This window comes from Enhydra lutris, unplaced genomic scaffold (assembly GCF_002288905.1).
Source record: "Enhydra lutris kenyoni isolate GAN:26980312 unplaced genomic scaffold, ASM228890v2 scaffoldscaffold4, whole genome shotgun sequence".
In the NCBI taxonomy this organism is placed as follows: Eukaryota; Metazoa; Chordata; class Mammalia; order Carnivora; family Mustelidae; genus Enhydra; species Enhydra lutris.
This window is the reverse complement of record NW_019154088.1, coordinates 8,663,025-8,677,475: the sequence shown is the minus strand read 5'-3', so window position 1 is coordinate 8,677,475 and position 14,451 is coordinate 8,663,025. Positions and strand designations below refer to the sequence as shown.

Below are 14,451 nucleotides of genomic sequence, written 5' to 3'. Positions count from 1 at the left end.
GCTGAGCCTCCAGGAAGCCCACTTGTCACTTGCCTTGATTAGCTCCTTGCGTCAAGGGCTCAGCCTTGGTCTTACAGACCCTACAGCCTGTCTTAGTATGTCCTCAAGGCAGACTAACCCAGGGCAAAAGGGCTCCTCTATTAGACCAGAATGCTGATTAATTAATGTACAGCAAGAAATGTAGGTGCAGTGGACAGAAGGCTTGTGACAAACCACCCAGGCCGTTAGCAGATGAGTTACTAGGTGAGTGTGAAGTTATTCACAAGAGGGGAGAGTTAAATAGTTCCTCACAGTTCAAACCTGATGCTCCTTCCACAGCTGGCATGTCATTTCCAGGCAGATTGCATTCATGGGTCAACGTGCCAATGACAGCATTGGCCTCTGGGACTCCCGCATTTTCTCTTCATGTCCCTCTGATCTGAAGGAAACCTTCTCCAGCTTGATCTCTTTGCACTGGCCCATGTTGATTTACTTAATTTTCCAAGAGTGGCAGTGTTTTTCTCAGAGCCAGCCCCACCATGAATTTCCCCTTTCCCCTTTTAACAACGGTAGCTGACTCTTTATTCAAAGTCCTGATATAACAGTCTGGAAACATAAAGGCAAGTTCATTCAGGAGCAGGCAGGATGTCTGGCTTGCAAGCAGGCACCTTTGTTTTGGGTGCGATGGAAGAGCGGTTTTGAAATGGATGATGTTGAGAAGGACAAGAAGAGTTTTGTTCAGAAGTGTGCCCAGTGCCCTACAGTGGGGAAGGGAGGGAAGCACAAGACTGGGCCAGATCTCCACGGTCTGTTTGGACAAAACACAGGGCAGGCCCCTGGGTTTTCTTATCTGGATGCCACCAAGAACAAAGGCATCGCCTGGGGAGAGGAGACACCGATGGAGAATTTGGAGAATCCCAAGAAGCACATCCCTGGAACAAAACTGATCTTCGCTTGCATTAGGAAGACAGGAGCAGACTCAATTAGAAAAGGGCAGAGTCGATAGCTTCCAAGAAACCATAGTTGACCACTGCCTTATTTATTACAAAACAAGAATGTCTCATGACTTCTGTCTGTACCGTATTTCCATTGATTTCATACACCAGAACTCAGATCATGGATGGCTGATGGGATATTCCTTTTGGACAGTCCTTATTGAAATAAGATTGGCTTGTGGTTAAATGTATCTGATTAGCTTTTTGAACTTCTATAGTAATTCTGGTTCAGCAAGCGCTGTCACTGTTTTCCCCTTCTAGAGAGATGATTGGAATCGATTGGTAATGTTCGACTTTTCTCAGAGACGGTAAATGCCATCTCTAAACCTTGGGAGATGGGTTTTCTATTTTGATTTATATAAATGTTACGTTTATTTAAATATTGAGGAAATCCCTTTACTATCTTACAGAACAGCAATACTCAGCTGTGTTTCACATCATGTTCATTAGCCTGGTAAAGGCAAGGGCTGAAGACAAGCTGGCATTGTCCACTTTCTCTTTTTGGTCTTAACTCTGCCAATTTAATTAAAATTCCCTGCATCTAAAATGTTGCCTTTTGCTTAATGAAAGGCATTTTCATGTGGTTTATGTACAATATTAAATCAAGAATATTTAACGCTTTTCACATTTTATGGATGATCTATAATGTAAGATACTTTTAGGATAGTGTGACAGGACTATGTGGACAGTCACGTTTGTGGTAGCAAATGTGTCTTGTGAATTCCTCACTAAGTCATACGAAGTTATAATTCAGATTGTCTTTTAAACAGCTTTTTGAAAACCTAACTGTAGAATTACCATATATGCGTGATTGGTCATGGTGCTCTTATCAACTCATTAGAAGGATTAAAGTTGAGATATATCATCGGCACAAATTTGCAAGTTATGTGATAAAGCTTCAAATAATTACAAATAAAATCACATTAAAAAAATAAGAGCAATTTCATTTGGTAGATACATGTCACATAGGAAGTGGCAAGAGCTTCTTTCCAAATATCTCAATATATTATTACATTGGTAAATAAAGGGAGGTTTGCCAACTGCCCATGTTTGTTTTATCTTATATTTTAAATAAAATGTTTGTTAAAACGGCTAACACGAGGGCCTTTGGCATCAAAGAAAACTACCTCGCAAATGAAAAACGCCTAATCTCACAGATTTGCCCAAGTGTATCTGTGCTATAGAAGGCTCAGTTCCCATTTTTATTTTCCTGAACTATGAATTGTCTTGAGTATTTACTATTTTTTATTAAAACATTCCGTAGTTGGCCAAGGATTCAGGGAAGCCAGTGGTTATGATGGATACAGAGAGGAAAAGGCTGATCGAACTTTTGAAGGACTTAGATGACAGAGATTCGGGGCTGCCCCATCCTGAGGTATGTAAGCTCTAATATTCAGTGACCTCTATGCTTCATCTTCTTTTTTTTTTTTCTGTAGTTTTGATTATTCATTTATTTTGGGAAGAAATTTATTTATTTGACAGAGAGCGAGCACAAGCAGGGGAGCAGCAGGCAGAGGGAAGAGGGAGAGGCAGGATCCTCACTGAGCAGGGAGCCTGATGTGGGACTTGATCCCAGGCCTCTGGGATCATGACTTGAGCTGAAGGCAGCAGCTTAATTGACTGAGCCACTTAGGCGTCCCTCAACTTTTTATTTAAATTCCAGTTAATTAACTGTGTGTAATATTAGTTTCAGGTGTAGGGCTTAGTGATTCATCACTTACGTACAATACCCAACACCTGTGGCTCACTGCAGCAGCTGGTGCCCTCCTTAATCCCTATCACCTATTTAAACCACAATCCCTCTCTCAACCCTCAGTTTGTTCTCTATTGTTAAGAATCTGTTTTATGGGGGGCGCCTGGGTGGCTCAGTGGGTTAAGCCGCTGCCTTCGGCTCAGGTCATGATCTCAGGGTCCTGGGATCGAGTCCCGCATCGGGCTCTCTGCTCAGCGGGGAGCCTGCTTCCCTCTCTCTCTCTCTGCCTGCCTCTCCGTCTACTTGTGATCTCTCTCTATCAAATAAATAAATAAAAATCTTTAAAAAAAAAATCTGTTTTATGGCTTGCCTCTATCTTTTTTCCATCCCTGTGTTCATTTGTTTTGTTTCTTAAATTCCACCTATGAGTGAGATCATATGGTATTTGTCTTTTTCTGAATTATTTCACTTAGTGTATGTAATACTGTCCAGCTCCAGCCACTTTGCAAACCATGCCTAATCTTGTCTGATCTTGGAAGCTAAACAGGGTTGGGCCAGTTTAGTACTTGGATGGGAGGCCTCTACACTTCTTAATTTTTATTTTTTATCATGTTACTGACTTCTTATCACAAATCTGAGTACATCTTCAAATTATGGGACAATATTTAAAAAAATCCCGTTTTACAAAATGATGTTGATTGAATTTTTCAGATTTATTCTTGGCCAATTCGTTATCAACTCTCAGAGGATTATGTGATGTCATTGTGAGAGTGACTACACGTTAGCAATCATAATAACCTCTACCTGAGATGTAATAGGGCTTAGTCACTGATGACATATCTATGTGTTTCTCTGTGTCCTTTTATTTTGGACATTTATTATTATCCCTAAGCTGGCTCCAGGATATTTTGGTGTCATCTTCAGTAACCCTAAAGAATACCATCCTGCTTCCACCTTGAGCATCCAGGTCCCTGAAGCGTCCAAGGAGGGGAACAGCATGCAGTCCGGGGTTCAAGTGTGGGGTTTATAGGGTGTGGGCTGGTCCCACGAGCAGGGAAGTGGCTTAGCATTTGCTCTTGTTTGCCTACTAAACTTCCAGCAGTATCCTTTACTTCTACAAAGAAATGCATTCTCCTGGGTATCTTGAAGCCCCTAGCCCTGTCACCTAGTTTTATTTCTGTATGTTTAATACAGGCATGATGGAGTGAAGGCTGCTGGCATCCTGCCCAGATCCCTTTTACCTGGTACCTTCTGTGCCTCCATCCCCCTACCCTGTGTCAAGGCCACATAGCTGCCCCCTTCCCTGGAGTCTGGCCTTGTGTTAAATGGGAGCCGAACAGCCTAGAGTAGCTCCCCCTCTCCATTCCCATCCCCTCCCGAGTCAAGAAAGGCTTGGGTCTGTGGAGCAGTGTGTCCTCCAGAGCTTCCCCGGGGGCAGCTGAGGCCACATCCTTGCCTGGTTGTGTTTCCCTTGTCCTCGCCTGCTTCCCTCACATGGCTTCTCCTGGGAGCGGGCCTTCAGAGAGTCACTCAAGCAAGAATCCCTGTCTCAGGTTCTACAACTAGACCGGCCTCAGATAAGTAGGTGCAAAGGGTCGTTTTTGCTGTAGGGACACAAGCTGTGCGTGAGCAACAGTACCTGTGACCAGTGGGGGAGGGCGTGCCAGGCCTCCGAGGCCCTCATTCCTCCTCAGCTGGTGGCTGAGGCTGGAAATCTCAGCCCAGGGCTGTCTGGATCCTCCAACCTATCAAGAGAAGCTAGAAATTCAGATTTTCTGTGGGAAATACTTTTAATACTTTTAGATGTTGACAGCTAATTTCATTTAAAAATGTCCTGTGTAGGGGCACCTGGGTGGCTCAGTGGGTTAAATCCTCTGCCTTCGGCTCAGGTCATGATCTCAGGGTCCTGGGATCGAGCCCCACATCAGGCTCTCTGCTCCGAGGGGAGCCTGCTTCCTTCTCTCTCTCTGCCTGCCTCTCTGCCGACTTGTGATCTCTGTCAAATAAATAAATAAATAAATCTTAAAAAAAAAAAATGTCCTTTGTAGGCAAACAAAGTTGCTACCCCACCACCCTCACCCCAAATCACAGACAAATCTACATACATCACAGACTACAACCTCGGAAATGTTCTTTCCTGAGAAGTTGCAGGCCCAGTGGGGGCTGTGTCTAGGAATGTAGGAAAGTGTTGCTGTGTCTGGGGCTGGCGAGATTGCCTGGGGAGATCCATCCCTTGACAAGGCAGAGGATAGATAGCGAGGCCTCAGAACAGCTGGTATGTTCTCTGAAGCAGAGGCGAGAAGTAGGTAAAGCAAACTGCTAACCTCCCACAGAATCTGGAAATATTTTAGCTTTAGAATTTGTGGTAATTAATTTTATTAACAAAAGCTAAGATAACAATAAGACTTTTTTTTTTTTTTTTAAACAGTAGGACTTAAGGGACCTGCATCTCATTCCTGGTTTCATTATTAAGAAGTTAGGCAAGCTGCTAGCCATTGATTCTCTGGGTTCCAAACTATGGCATGGTAGATCTTCCTTATGTACCCAGAAAGGATTTAACAGTGAATTTTTATTATTAAATATTGCCTTTTACGTTTTATCTTGGTTAGTATTTGTGTCTTGTCCCTCTCTTTATTTTTAACTCTCTTCTATCCTTTATTTTTATTTTTAGGTAGATTATTTACAAATACCATATAGCTGGATTTTTGTTATTGCTGTTGTGTCTTTGTTTCTTTATCTTTTGTTATTTCCTTATTCTTAATCTTTTAATGAGGATATTTAATTTATTCATTTATATTATGACTTCTGACAGTGTTTGGACCTTTTCCCCCCATCTTGTTATTTCATTGATTAGATTTATTTTGTTTTCTTTCTTTTTTTTTTTTTTTTAAAGATTTTATTCATTTATTTGACAGAAAGAGAAAGAGAGAGAGCACAAGCAGGTGGAGCAGGAGGCAGAGGGAGAGGGAGAAGCAGGCTCCCTGCTGAGCTGAGAGTTGGATGTGGGACTAAGTCCCAGAACCCAGGGTTCATGACCTGAGCCAAAGACAGACACTCAACTGACAGAACCACCCAGGTGGGCGTCCCTAGATTTATTTAGTTTTCTTAACTTCATCTCCTTTTCCTCTCATAGTTTGAGGATTCAGTTCAGTATTTTATATCTGATCTGGTGCTGCTAACCCTCAATTTCTTAAAATACATGAAAATGTCTATATTTTTTTCAACTTCAATAATTACCCTCTAAAATCCTGTATCTTAACAAGGCAGGATCCCAGCACCGTGACCCAAGCCAAAGGCAGAAGCTCAACTGACTGAGCCACCCAGGCACCCCATCTACTATATTCTTAAACCATACCAAAATTCCTCAAATTCCTCAAATTTGCTATAGTCTTTGGCACTTATGTGTGTCTTTTTCTTTCTGGAGTGCTAACTCATCCTCCCATTTTTGACAAATGACTGTGCAACTAAAAGAGGGTGACTAGGGCGGTAATTATGTTTTAATTCCCCGGAACTCCTGCCCTTGGGTGGTTCTTCATAGTGGCATGTTTAATTGTGAGAACAGGATAGTCTCTTGAATCTCTCTAGGATACTAAGAATTTTTAAAAGGTTTCTGTTTTTTTAAAAAAAAATTTACTTATTTTAAAAAAGATTATTTACTTGAGACAGTGAGAATGAGAGAGAGAGAGAATGAGCACAAATGGGGGAAGGCAGAGGGAGAGGAACAAGCAGACTCCCTACTGAGGAGGGAGCCCAATGTGGGACTCGATCCCAGGACCCTGGAATGCGCTGAAGACAGATGCTTAACTGACTGAGCCACCCAGGCGCCTCTAATTTATTTTTTTAAAGTAATCTCTACACCCAGCATGGGGCTCGAACTCACAACCTGAAGATCAAGAGTTGCATGCTTCTCCTGCTGAGCCAGCCAGGAGCCCCTAGAAGATTTCTTTCTATTTGGGGAATTTACACTTGTAATGAATGGCACTCCCCAAAGCCAGCTGCCTCTACTGGCAAAATGAGTTTTGCATTGTATCTCAAATTACCCATATCTAAATCAGTGTTGAATGTGAAGGTTTGGTTGTAGACCCTTGGTTACCAGACTGAGCGCTCACTGTGAAGGAGGGTGGTGAAGAGCATTTTCTGGGTTCTGTCTTAGGGAGGCAAGACTTCTGAAAGCTACAAATTTCCCACATTAGCAAGGGTGTCTAGAAGGTGCTAGATGGAAAAACACGATACCATCTCCTACATATTTCATATAATTTCCCTTTGTGATAGAATAATGCATGAAACATTTACATTTCTATTGAATTTAATCTGACAGTCTCTTTTATTTCCAGTGTCATTAAAAAAGAATTCCATTCAAACAAAAATTTTGGATTTATCACCCAAATATTTAGCCATTGATTCCATAGTTTCATTATTTGGTGACTCATTATTTCTCATTTAGATCATATAGTATTTATATCCCTTGTATTTAGGAAAAATTAACGGGAGTTTCTTATTTGTGACAAAATACTATTTTTTATAATGATGTATAATAACTTTCACTGCCAACTCACAAGTGTATTTAAAATGTTTATTAATATATCATATCCTTGTATGGATATACTACAATCTCTTCACTTTTCCCTATTTTTAGATATTTGGACTTTTTGTAATTATTCTTTACTCTAAATGACATGGCAAAAACATATAAGTCAGTGTTTTGGGTTGCAAGAAACAGAGATGGACTTCAGTGGAAAGAACAGAATAAATGTATTGGGAGAGTTGTATAGCCTTGGTGGGAAGTTCAGCAGGTATTAGGATACCCAGAAGCATGGCTATGGAAACTTCTTAGAAACAGGCTGGTTAGGGGTTGCATCATAGCCACCAGTCACCCCCACTAGATGATTGCTGCTACCAGTACTGGTAAACCCAAGATTACTGCTATCGCCATTAATTATGGTCTCACTTCCCCTGCAACTTTGTATCTCTTTCCCTCAAGAGTCAAAAGTCCAGGGTGTTGACTTCTGACTGGCTAATTCTGGGTCATTTGCTTGTCTTCCTGATGCCAAGGGTGGACAGAAGAGGTGTCTGTTGGCGACCTGTTTCCTACTAAGGCTCATGCAGTGTTTGGTTTTAATGAAACAGGAAGGGAGATTGGATGCTGGGGTTAGGGCGAGACATGTAATTCTTGCTGCGTGAGTTTTTGCATGTATCTCTTGTGGTTACCGCTTTGGGATTGATTCCTGGTATTAGAGTCATGGAACCAAAGTGTATGATATTTTAAAACTTCCTTGCCCTCCATTTGCCCTTTTATTCTTAGTGTTTTCATGATTCTTCTGTCCTTGTGCTACATGTTTCTCTGGGTAACCTCATCCATTCCTATGGTTCAAGGTTTTAAGCCATCATAGAGATGTGGGTGAGTCCATAATACTTATTTCCAATCTAGGTCTCTATCTTGAACTTCAAATATATTTAACTACCTAACATAATCTGTGGATATCCTAGGGATATCTGTGAATATCAAAAGTTCCCAAACAGAATTCATCATTTTCCTCCTTGAACCTATTATGTCTTCTGTATTCCCTCACTTGGTCAATATGACCACTATACCCCTAGTTCTCAGAATCCAGGTTTTGTTTTTTATCTTTGATCCTTGCTCCTCCTTTCACTCTTCCATCAAATTATCTCCAGAGTCTGTAAATTCTACTCCCTAATTATCTCTGGTATCTGTCCTGTGTTCTGTATTCCTTCGTTCGGGTGCTCATCACTTTAGTTCTATATTATGGCTTCTGCTTTTTTTTTTATTTAAAGATTTATTTATTTGAGAGAGAAAGAGAGCGCATGCATGTGAATGTGAGTGGGGGGAGCAGCAGAGGGGGAGAGAGAGAGAGAGAATCCTTGAGCAGACTCCCCGATGCTCGATCCCAGGACCCTGAGACCATGACCTGAGCCCAAATCAAGAGTTGGCTGCCCAACCGACTGAGCCACCCAGGTGCCTGGACTTTTGTATCTTAACTGGATTTTCTGCTTCCAGTCTTGTCTTCACCAGCTCCAGTTTTAAAGATTTTATTTACTTATTTTGGAGATAGAGAGTGAGAAAGAGCATGCATGTGTGCACAGGGGAAGGAGTAGAGGGAAGAGGGACAAGCTGATTCTGTGCTGAGCACAGAGCCCAACATGGGGCTCGATCCCACCACACTGAGACCATGACCTGAGCTGAAATCAAGAGTCCAGCGCTTAACCAACTGGGCCACCAGGCACCCCACCAGCCCGTTTTAAAATGCATAGCCAATCATGTTGCTTCCTTGATTAAGATGTGATGAAGATTGATTATTTCCTCCAGGAAGCCTTCTCCAACCACATTATCTCTCTGCTCCCTCATGTCCACAAAGGTTTTTTAACCTTACTGATCCCCATGGCACCTTGGGCTCACCAGCACTCTTCATACCTTGTTAAAATCTTTGCTGCCGAAAGACTGAGAACTCCTTGAGAGCAAAGCTTATGAGATTCTTACTGAATGACCAGTGCCCAGTGTAATGCCTATGGATGGTGGGTGCTCAGTACAAGATTTCTGAATGAACGTTATGAATGCGCTTTAACCCATTATTAAACAAGTATTTGTTGAATAAGGTATTAGATGACCAGTTAAACTCATGGACCCAAACAACTGTGTTTATAGATCCTATGTTGCCTTTCAGGGACAGATCTTGAAAATACCATGTCCATTATGGGGGAAACATGATTTCTTCCTATTCAACATATCAGAAATCACTTTTTCAAAGTGGAGAAATGAGAATGCTGTAAGAACCAAACTGCGACGCTAAGAGATTTATTCCACAGGGAAAAACCCCACAAAATGTAGGATATACTTTATACAGATTTGGCAGATAATGAAACCATACATCATTTAATTGCTTGTTTCCCCTTAGGGCGATCAGTCTGGCTGGCTGGTTCCAGGAGAAGGATACACACTTGCAACCACCCAGCACCAGCAGCTTGCTGAAATTGACTCAAAGCTCCAAGAACTTTCTGCAGCCTCACCAACAACTTGCAGCATTTCTCCAAGACTTGAAAACCAGAGTGATCAGGTAGATTTAACTTAAGAGCACACAGACTGTTCAGGTTTGTGTGCTAAAGCTAGTTCACAGGATTTGACAATCTGCTTGTTAGTTAAAGAGGTTTCTTCCCAAATGTTTTTTCCATGACTACGAACTCAGTGATAGTAAGTTCCATAAGTGTGTGGGTTGTGTGTATTTTTCTTTGGTGACTTCACTTCCTCTTCATTTTCCTTTCAGTTGTAATTTGCTGGGAGGGGTCACTTGGGAAATATTTGTTTTGATGTTGTTATGTCTTTCTGATTTAAGCTAATTCTTGATCATGATCAGAAGACAGGCTAGGGAAGAAAATTGATAAAGCACTCATTTGTCCTGTAAGAGCCTTACTTCTCTCTCAGTTCCTCTGGTTCTAGGTATTAGCAATGGCAGCTGCTTGTCCCTTATGCTACCAGATTCTTCTTTTAATTTAACATCAAGCAGTGAAGCTCATTCCACTGATGACTGCTCTCCTATGAGGATTTTGAAATGAATGTGTTTCCTCTCTTGCTAGCTCTCTCAAAGAATTGTTTACAATTTTCTCAGTGTAGAAAAACAGAAGAGTAACAGCAGCTTTGTAAAAGTAAAATTCTGTGTCTCACCCCTCAGTGCCTCATAGGATCTAGTTTGGGGTCGAGTGGTAGTTTTCACTCAGAGAGAAAATGGCTGGTCTTTTGTTTTTCTACCTCTACAGGTTTTGTAGACAGTTCACCAAATCGTTTTCTGTACAGTCTTAGATGCACGTGACTTTTTCAGTCCTAAAAAAGACTTAAAAATTAATATTCTATAGGCAGTAATTCTGCTTTATAGGGAGTCTCGAAGCCATGGAGCGGTTTGACGATCTGGCTTTGGGCCAGTTGAAACTGCTTCAAGGGAAAAAAGGAGCGTTAAGATATTCTAAGGCAAGTTTGGTCGCTGGCAAAACCTGTCTGGAGCCATGTCGGCTTCCTTAGCTTATGTGTGCAAGGGCCAGGCACAGCTGCTGCTGAGCCCTCTACGCAGCAGGGGTGGCAGTCGTCGAAACCACTTGTTTTTGGACTGGGATAGGAGTTCTTGGGAAAGAGAGACTCGGAATCTCTGGCCCCACCCAAATGTACCCCAGGACTTTGACACCAGTTATACCACTCGTTTATTTATGTTCCTGGGTGTCATTTCCCAAAAGCAGGAATCCGAGATGGGGAAATAAAATTGCTCAGGGATGCTTTTTGTTCTTTTTTGTGTTCTAGCTGATTTTATTGTGGTTGTTGGTGTTACTAGAGTTCAAGGGTAGTTGAGATCTCAAAGCCGAGTAATGATCCTAAAGATTAAAAAAAAAAATACCTTTTCCGTGGCAGTCAAATGTTATTCTTTAAGGAGAGATGGAGAATTTAGAGATTTGTTTAGCTACTAGGGCTTAGATAAAGTGACTCTGGTAAGATTCTGTCATCATCATTTAAGTCACATTTTCAGAGTTCACATTTGTAGTTCAGAAAAATATTTAAAAAATACTAAAAGGGAAAACCAGTGTATTACTTAGGTGTCACATACTGACATTTTATGTTTTTATGTGAAACAACATATAGGTAGAGAGAAAAGAGAAAACTGCATTTTGGGACTCCCATTGGATGTAGAAACAGAAATGTAACATCATAGCTGATGAAAAGAAATAATTAATGATTCTTGCATGCAAAAAAAAAAAATGTCTTTGAGCTTTTGTTCATTTTCCTCTTGGCGTGTCCTCATTTCTAACTAAAACCAGCATTGCACATTGAATTTTCAAGCCAGAAATGCTAACATAGCAAATTATTTTGCAGATATTATTTTTGGATTGGAATCCTTTCTGGATAAATATACTGAAAAGTATCGTGGTTAAACCTTGCGTATCTGTGCAGTTGATGAATGGGCTCCAATCTGTTGCTGAACCACAAATATTCATGGTGCTTATTCACATGATTTTTATTTTTAACCCTTCTGCAAACCATTAACTCATCAGTAATTTTTCCTCCATGCTCCTTATGAAAGAATGTCTTTCAAGTGGAATATGAATTCTGTTTTTCAGCAAATGGGTTCCGCAATATTCATCAAGTGCTCCCTGTGTAGGAATTGTAGGGGACTGACCAACAAGGCAGGCTAATGTGGAACTGTGGAGTCAAAAAGCCTCACTTCGCGCTCTGACTGCTCCACTTCCTAGCTCTGAGGCCTTGGGCATTAATCAGAAGCGCCCAGAGTCCTAGTTTCTTTCCTTGTCTGTGCAGTAGTAATAATAATATCATTCTTTAGGGCTCTTTTATTTTTTTATTTTTATTTTTTTTAATTTCTTTTCAGCATAACAAAATTCATTGTTTTTGCACCACACCCAGTGCTCCATGCAATACGTGCCCTCCTTAATGCCCTCCACCTGGCTCCCCAAACCTCCCACCCGCCCGCCCCTTCAAAACCCTCGGATTGTTTAGGGCTCTTTTAAAGGGTGGATAAGTTGATCGTGTAAAGTACTCAGCACTGTGTCTGACACAAGACTCAACAGATGAGATGATGTTATTATAATAATAATAAGGGACTTAAGGAACACCTTTTCTTTCTTTATTTACACATAGATAACTTTGGTACAAGTTCACATAGATGAGCACTATAGAAAGCTCTAGAAGCAAAGTGCTGTGCTGTTACTGGGGAGAGAGAGAAAGCACACCAGAAGGAATATCAAGAAAGTCCAGTTCCATAAGTGAGGGAGAGGAGAAGGAAGAGAAACTAGTGAATGAGGCAGAAAGGGCCAGAGGTCCAGAGGAGATTGCCATTATATAGCATGAGGTTGAGAACTGGTGGCGTGCTTGGCAAATTTGACTCACATATGGGTTTCCTTTAGACCACAGAGGGTTTACAAATTTTTTTAAAGATTTATTTATTTATTTATTTATTTGACAGAGGGAGAGAGAGATCACAAGCAGGCAGAGGTGGGGGAGGGAAGCAGGCTCCCTGCTGAGCAGGGAGCCCGATGCGGGACTCAATTCCAGGACTCTGGGATCATGGCCTGAGCTGAAGGCAGAGGCTTAACCCACCGAGCCACCCAGGCACCCCTACATTTTTGTTTTTTAAGCCAACATTTCAGAATTGGGTGAATTCATATAAACGTCTATACTTCTGGTTTTTCTTGAGAAATGAGAGAATCCAGCATATTTAACCTGAATCCTTGCTTGGCAGCATACAGGATTGCTCTGAGAGGCAACTGCGGCTTTCTGTAGAGCACAGATTGTCCCGTTAGCCACAGTATTCACGACTCCATGTCGTATTATAGGCCCCGAGGCCTCCTGCACACACTGAGGTCACTTTCCCAGCCCCTGTGCAGGCCGTCAAAATATGGTTGAAGTCCTGCTTCTTTGATCGGAGAGGCTGTGGTGGCTGACATCAGTTGTCCAGATCGGTACGTGCCTTCATCTCCAACCTCCAAGCAGCTTGTAGCACCCGGGAGGGTAGTTGTGGAGTGACCTTACAGTGAAAGAAGTACCACAATATGGAAACTGATCTTACCAAGAGTAGAGAAAGTATGTCCTGGAGGGGAGGAGCACAGAGAAAGGTTATTTGCTGAAGGCATGATATTTTAAAAAATTCCTTTGGAGATTTGTTTTGTTTTGTTTTGTTTTAATTTTGGTTAAGAAAACAGTTTCCCAAACAAGTTGAAATGTGTAGACTTTCTGACTTACCAACAATGGCAGCTATAAGGGGCCACAGGATTAGGTATGTGAGCCTAGGAGGATAAACGTACTCCAGTCAGAATAATTTGAGGGGCTCCAGAAATGTGACTCAGGGATTAAGGAAGTCGTTGTGAAAGGAGCAGTTAAGAAATCTTCTTTTCCTCTTGAGCTTGCTGATTAGGATATTCTCAGAGGATACCCTGGCCTGGCTCTTAAGTTTATGGCAGTGTTTTCAAAGCAGAATTTGGTTTTCATGTATCTGATTTCCTTAGTGTAAAACAAAGTATGTGGTCACATTCAGAAGGAAGAATAGCATATTACTACTACTGCTGTAATGTGAATAATGTCATGTGGGTGCCATTTTTACATCTGGTTTTTATTTTCATTTCATCTTAGCAAAAGGGAACTAATTGAAGCAATTTTTTTCTTAAGATCTGTGGTTTAACTGTGCGTACCTATCCATCTCCATCTCCTAACCCTCCAACAAATCAGTTAGTTCTTTCCTTATATTGTAAATCCCACCATAAAATTGACTGATGTTCTATAATTTAGTCTCCATATTTTTTTGTAGCTGTCTTGGATTCCAGCTTTCTCCAGAAATATCTAAGAAATAGGAGTTACGTGGGTATTTAGTTTCTTAAGTCCTTAGCAACTGAATTCAATCATAAATTCTATTCAATTTGGCTCTTGTAAAGAAGTATAATTTATTCATGTCTCATGCAATCTGTCTTACTAAATCTAGAATTACAGTTCATGGTTAGATTTTTTTTTTCCCTGTTGGGAGAGGGTCTTCCAATTGTCCTCATTGACAAGAGGCATTTCTCTGTCCCTAAACCAGCTAGTTTAACTGAACATAAAGGCCTCCCTTAATTTGATTTATTTATTTATTTATTTTTTGTTCTTAAAATGTTGATTCAGTTGTACACATTTTGGTAAGAACAACAAAAAATTAATGCATGTTTGATTGATGAAAACTGTAGTTGTATTCATCTTTTTTCTTGCCAAGAGCATACTGTTGCTGACATCAACAATTAACTGTTTTTTTT

General features: G+C 41.1%; 1 protein-coding gene across 1 annotated transcript in view; it reads left to right on the top strand.

Moving 5' to 3' along the window:
• LOC111161884 (fibrous sheath interacting protein 1) overlaps positions 1–14,451 on the top strand; it is a 184,125-nt gene that overhangs the window by 35,529 nt on the left and 134,145 nt on the right. Inside the window, exons 7-8 of the mRNA XM_022525943.1 lie at positions 2,239–2,349; positions 9,579–9,737. Coding sequence (XP_022381651.1) covers positions 2,239–2,349; positions 9,579–9,737 — 270 coding nt within the window. The remainder of the gene's footprint in view (positions 1–2,238; positions 2,350–9,578; positions 9,738–14,451) is intronic.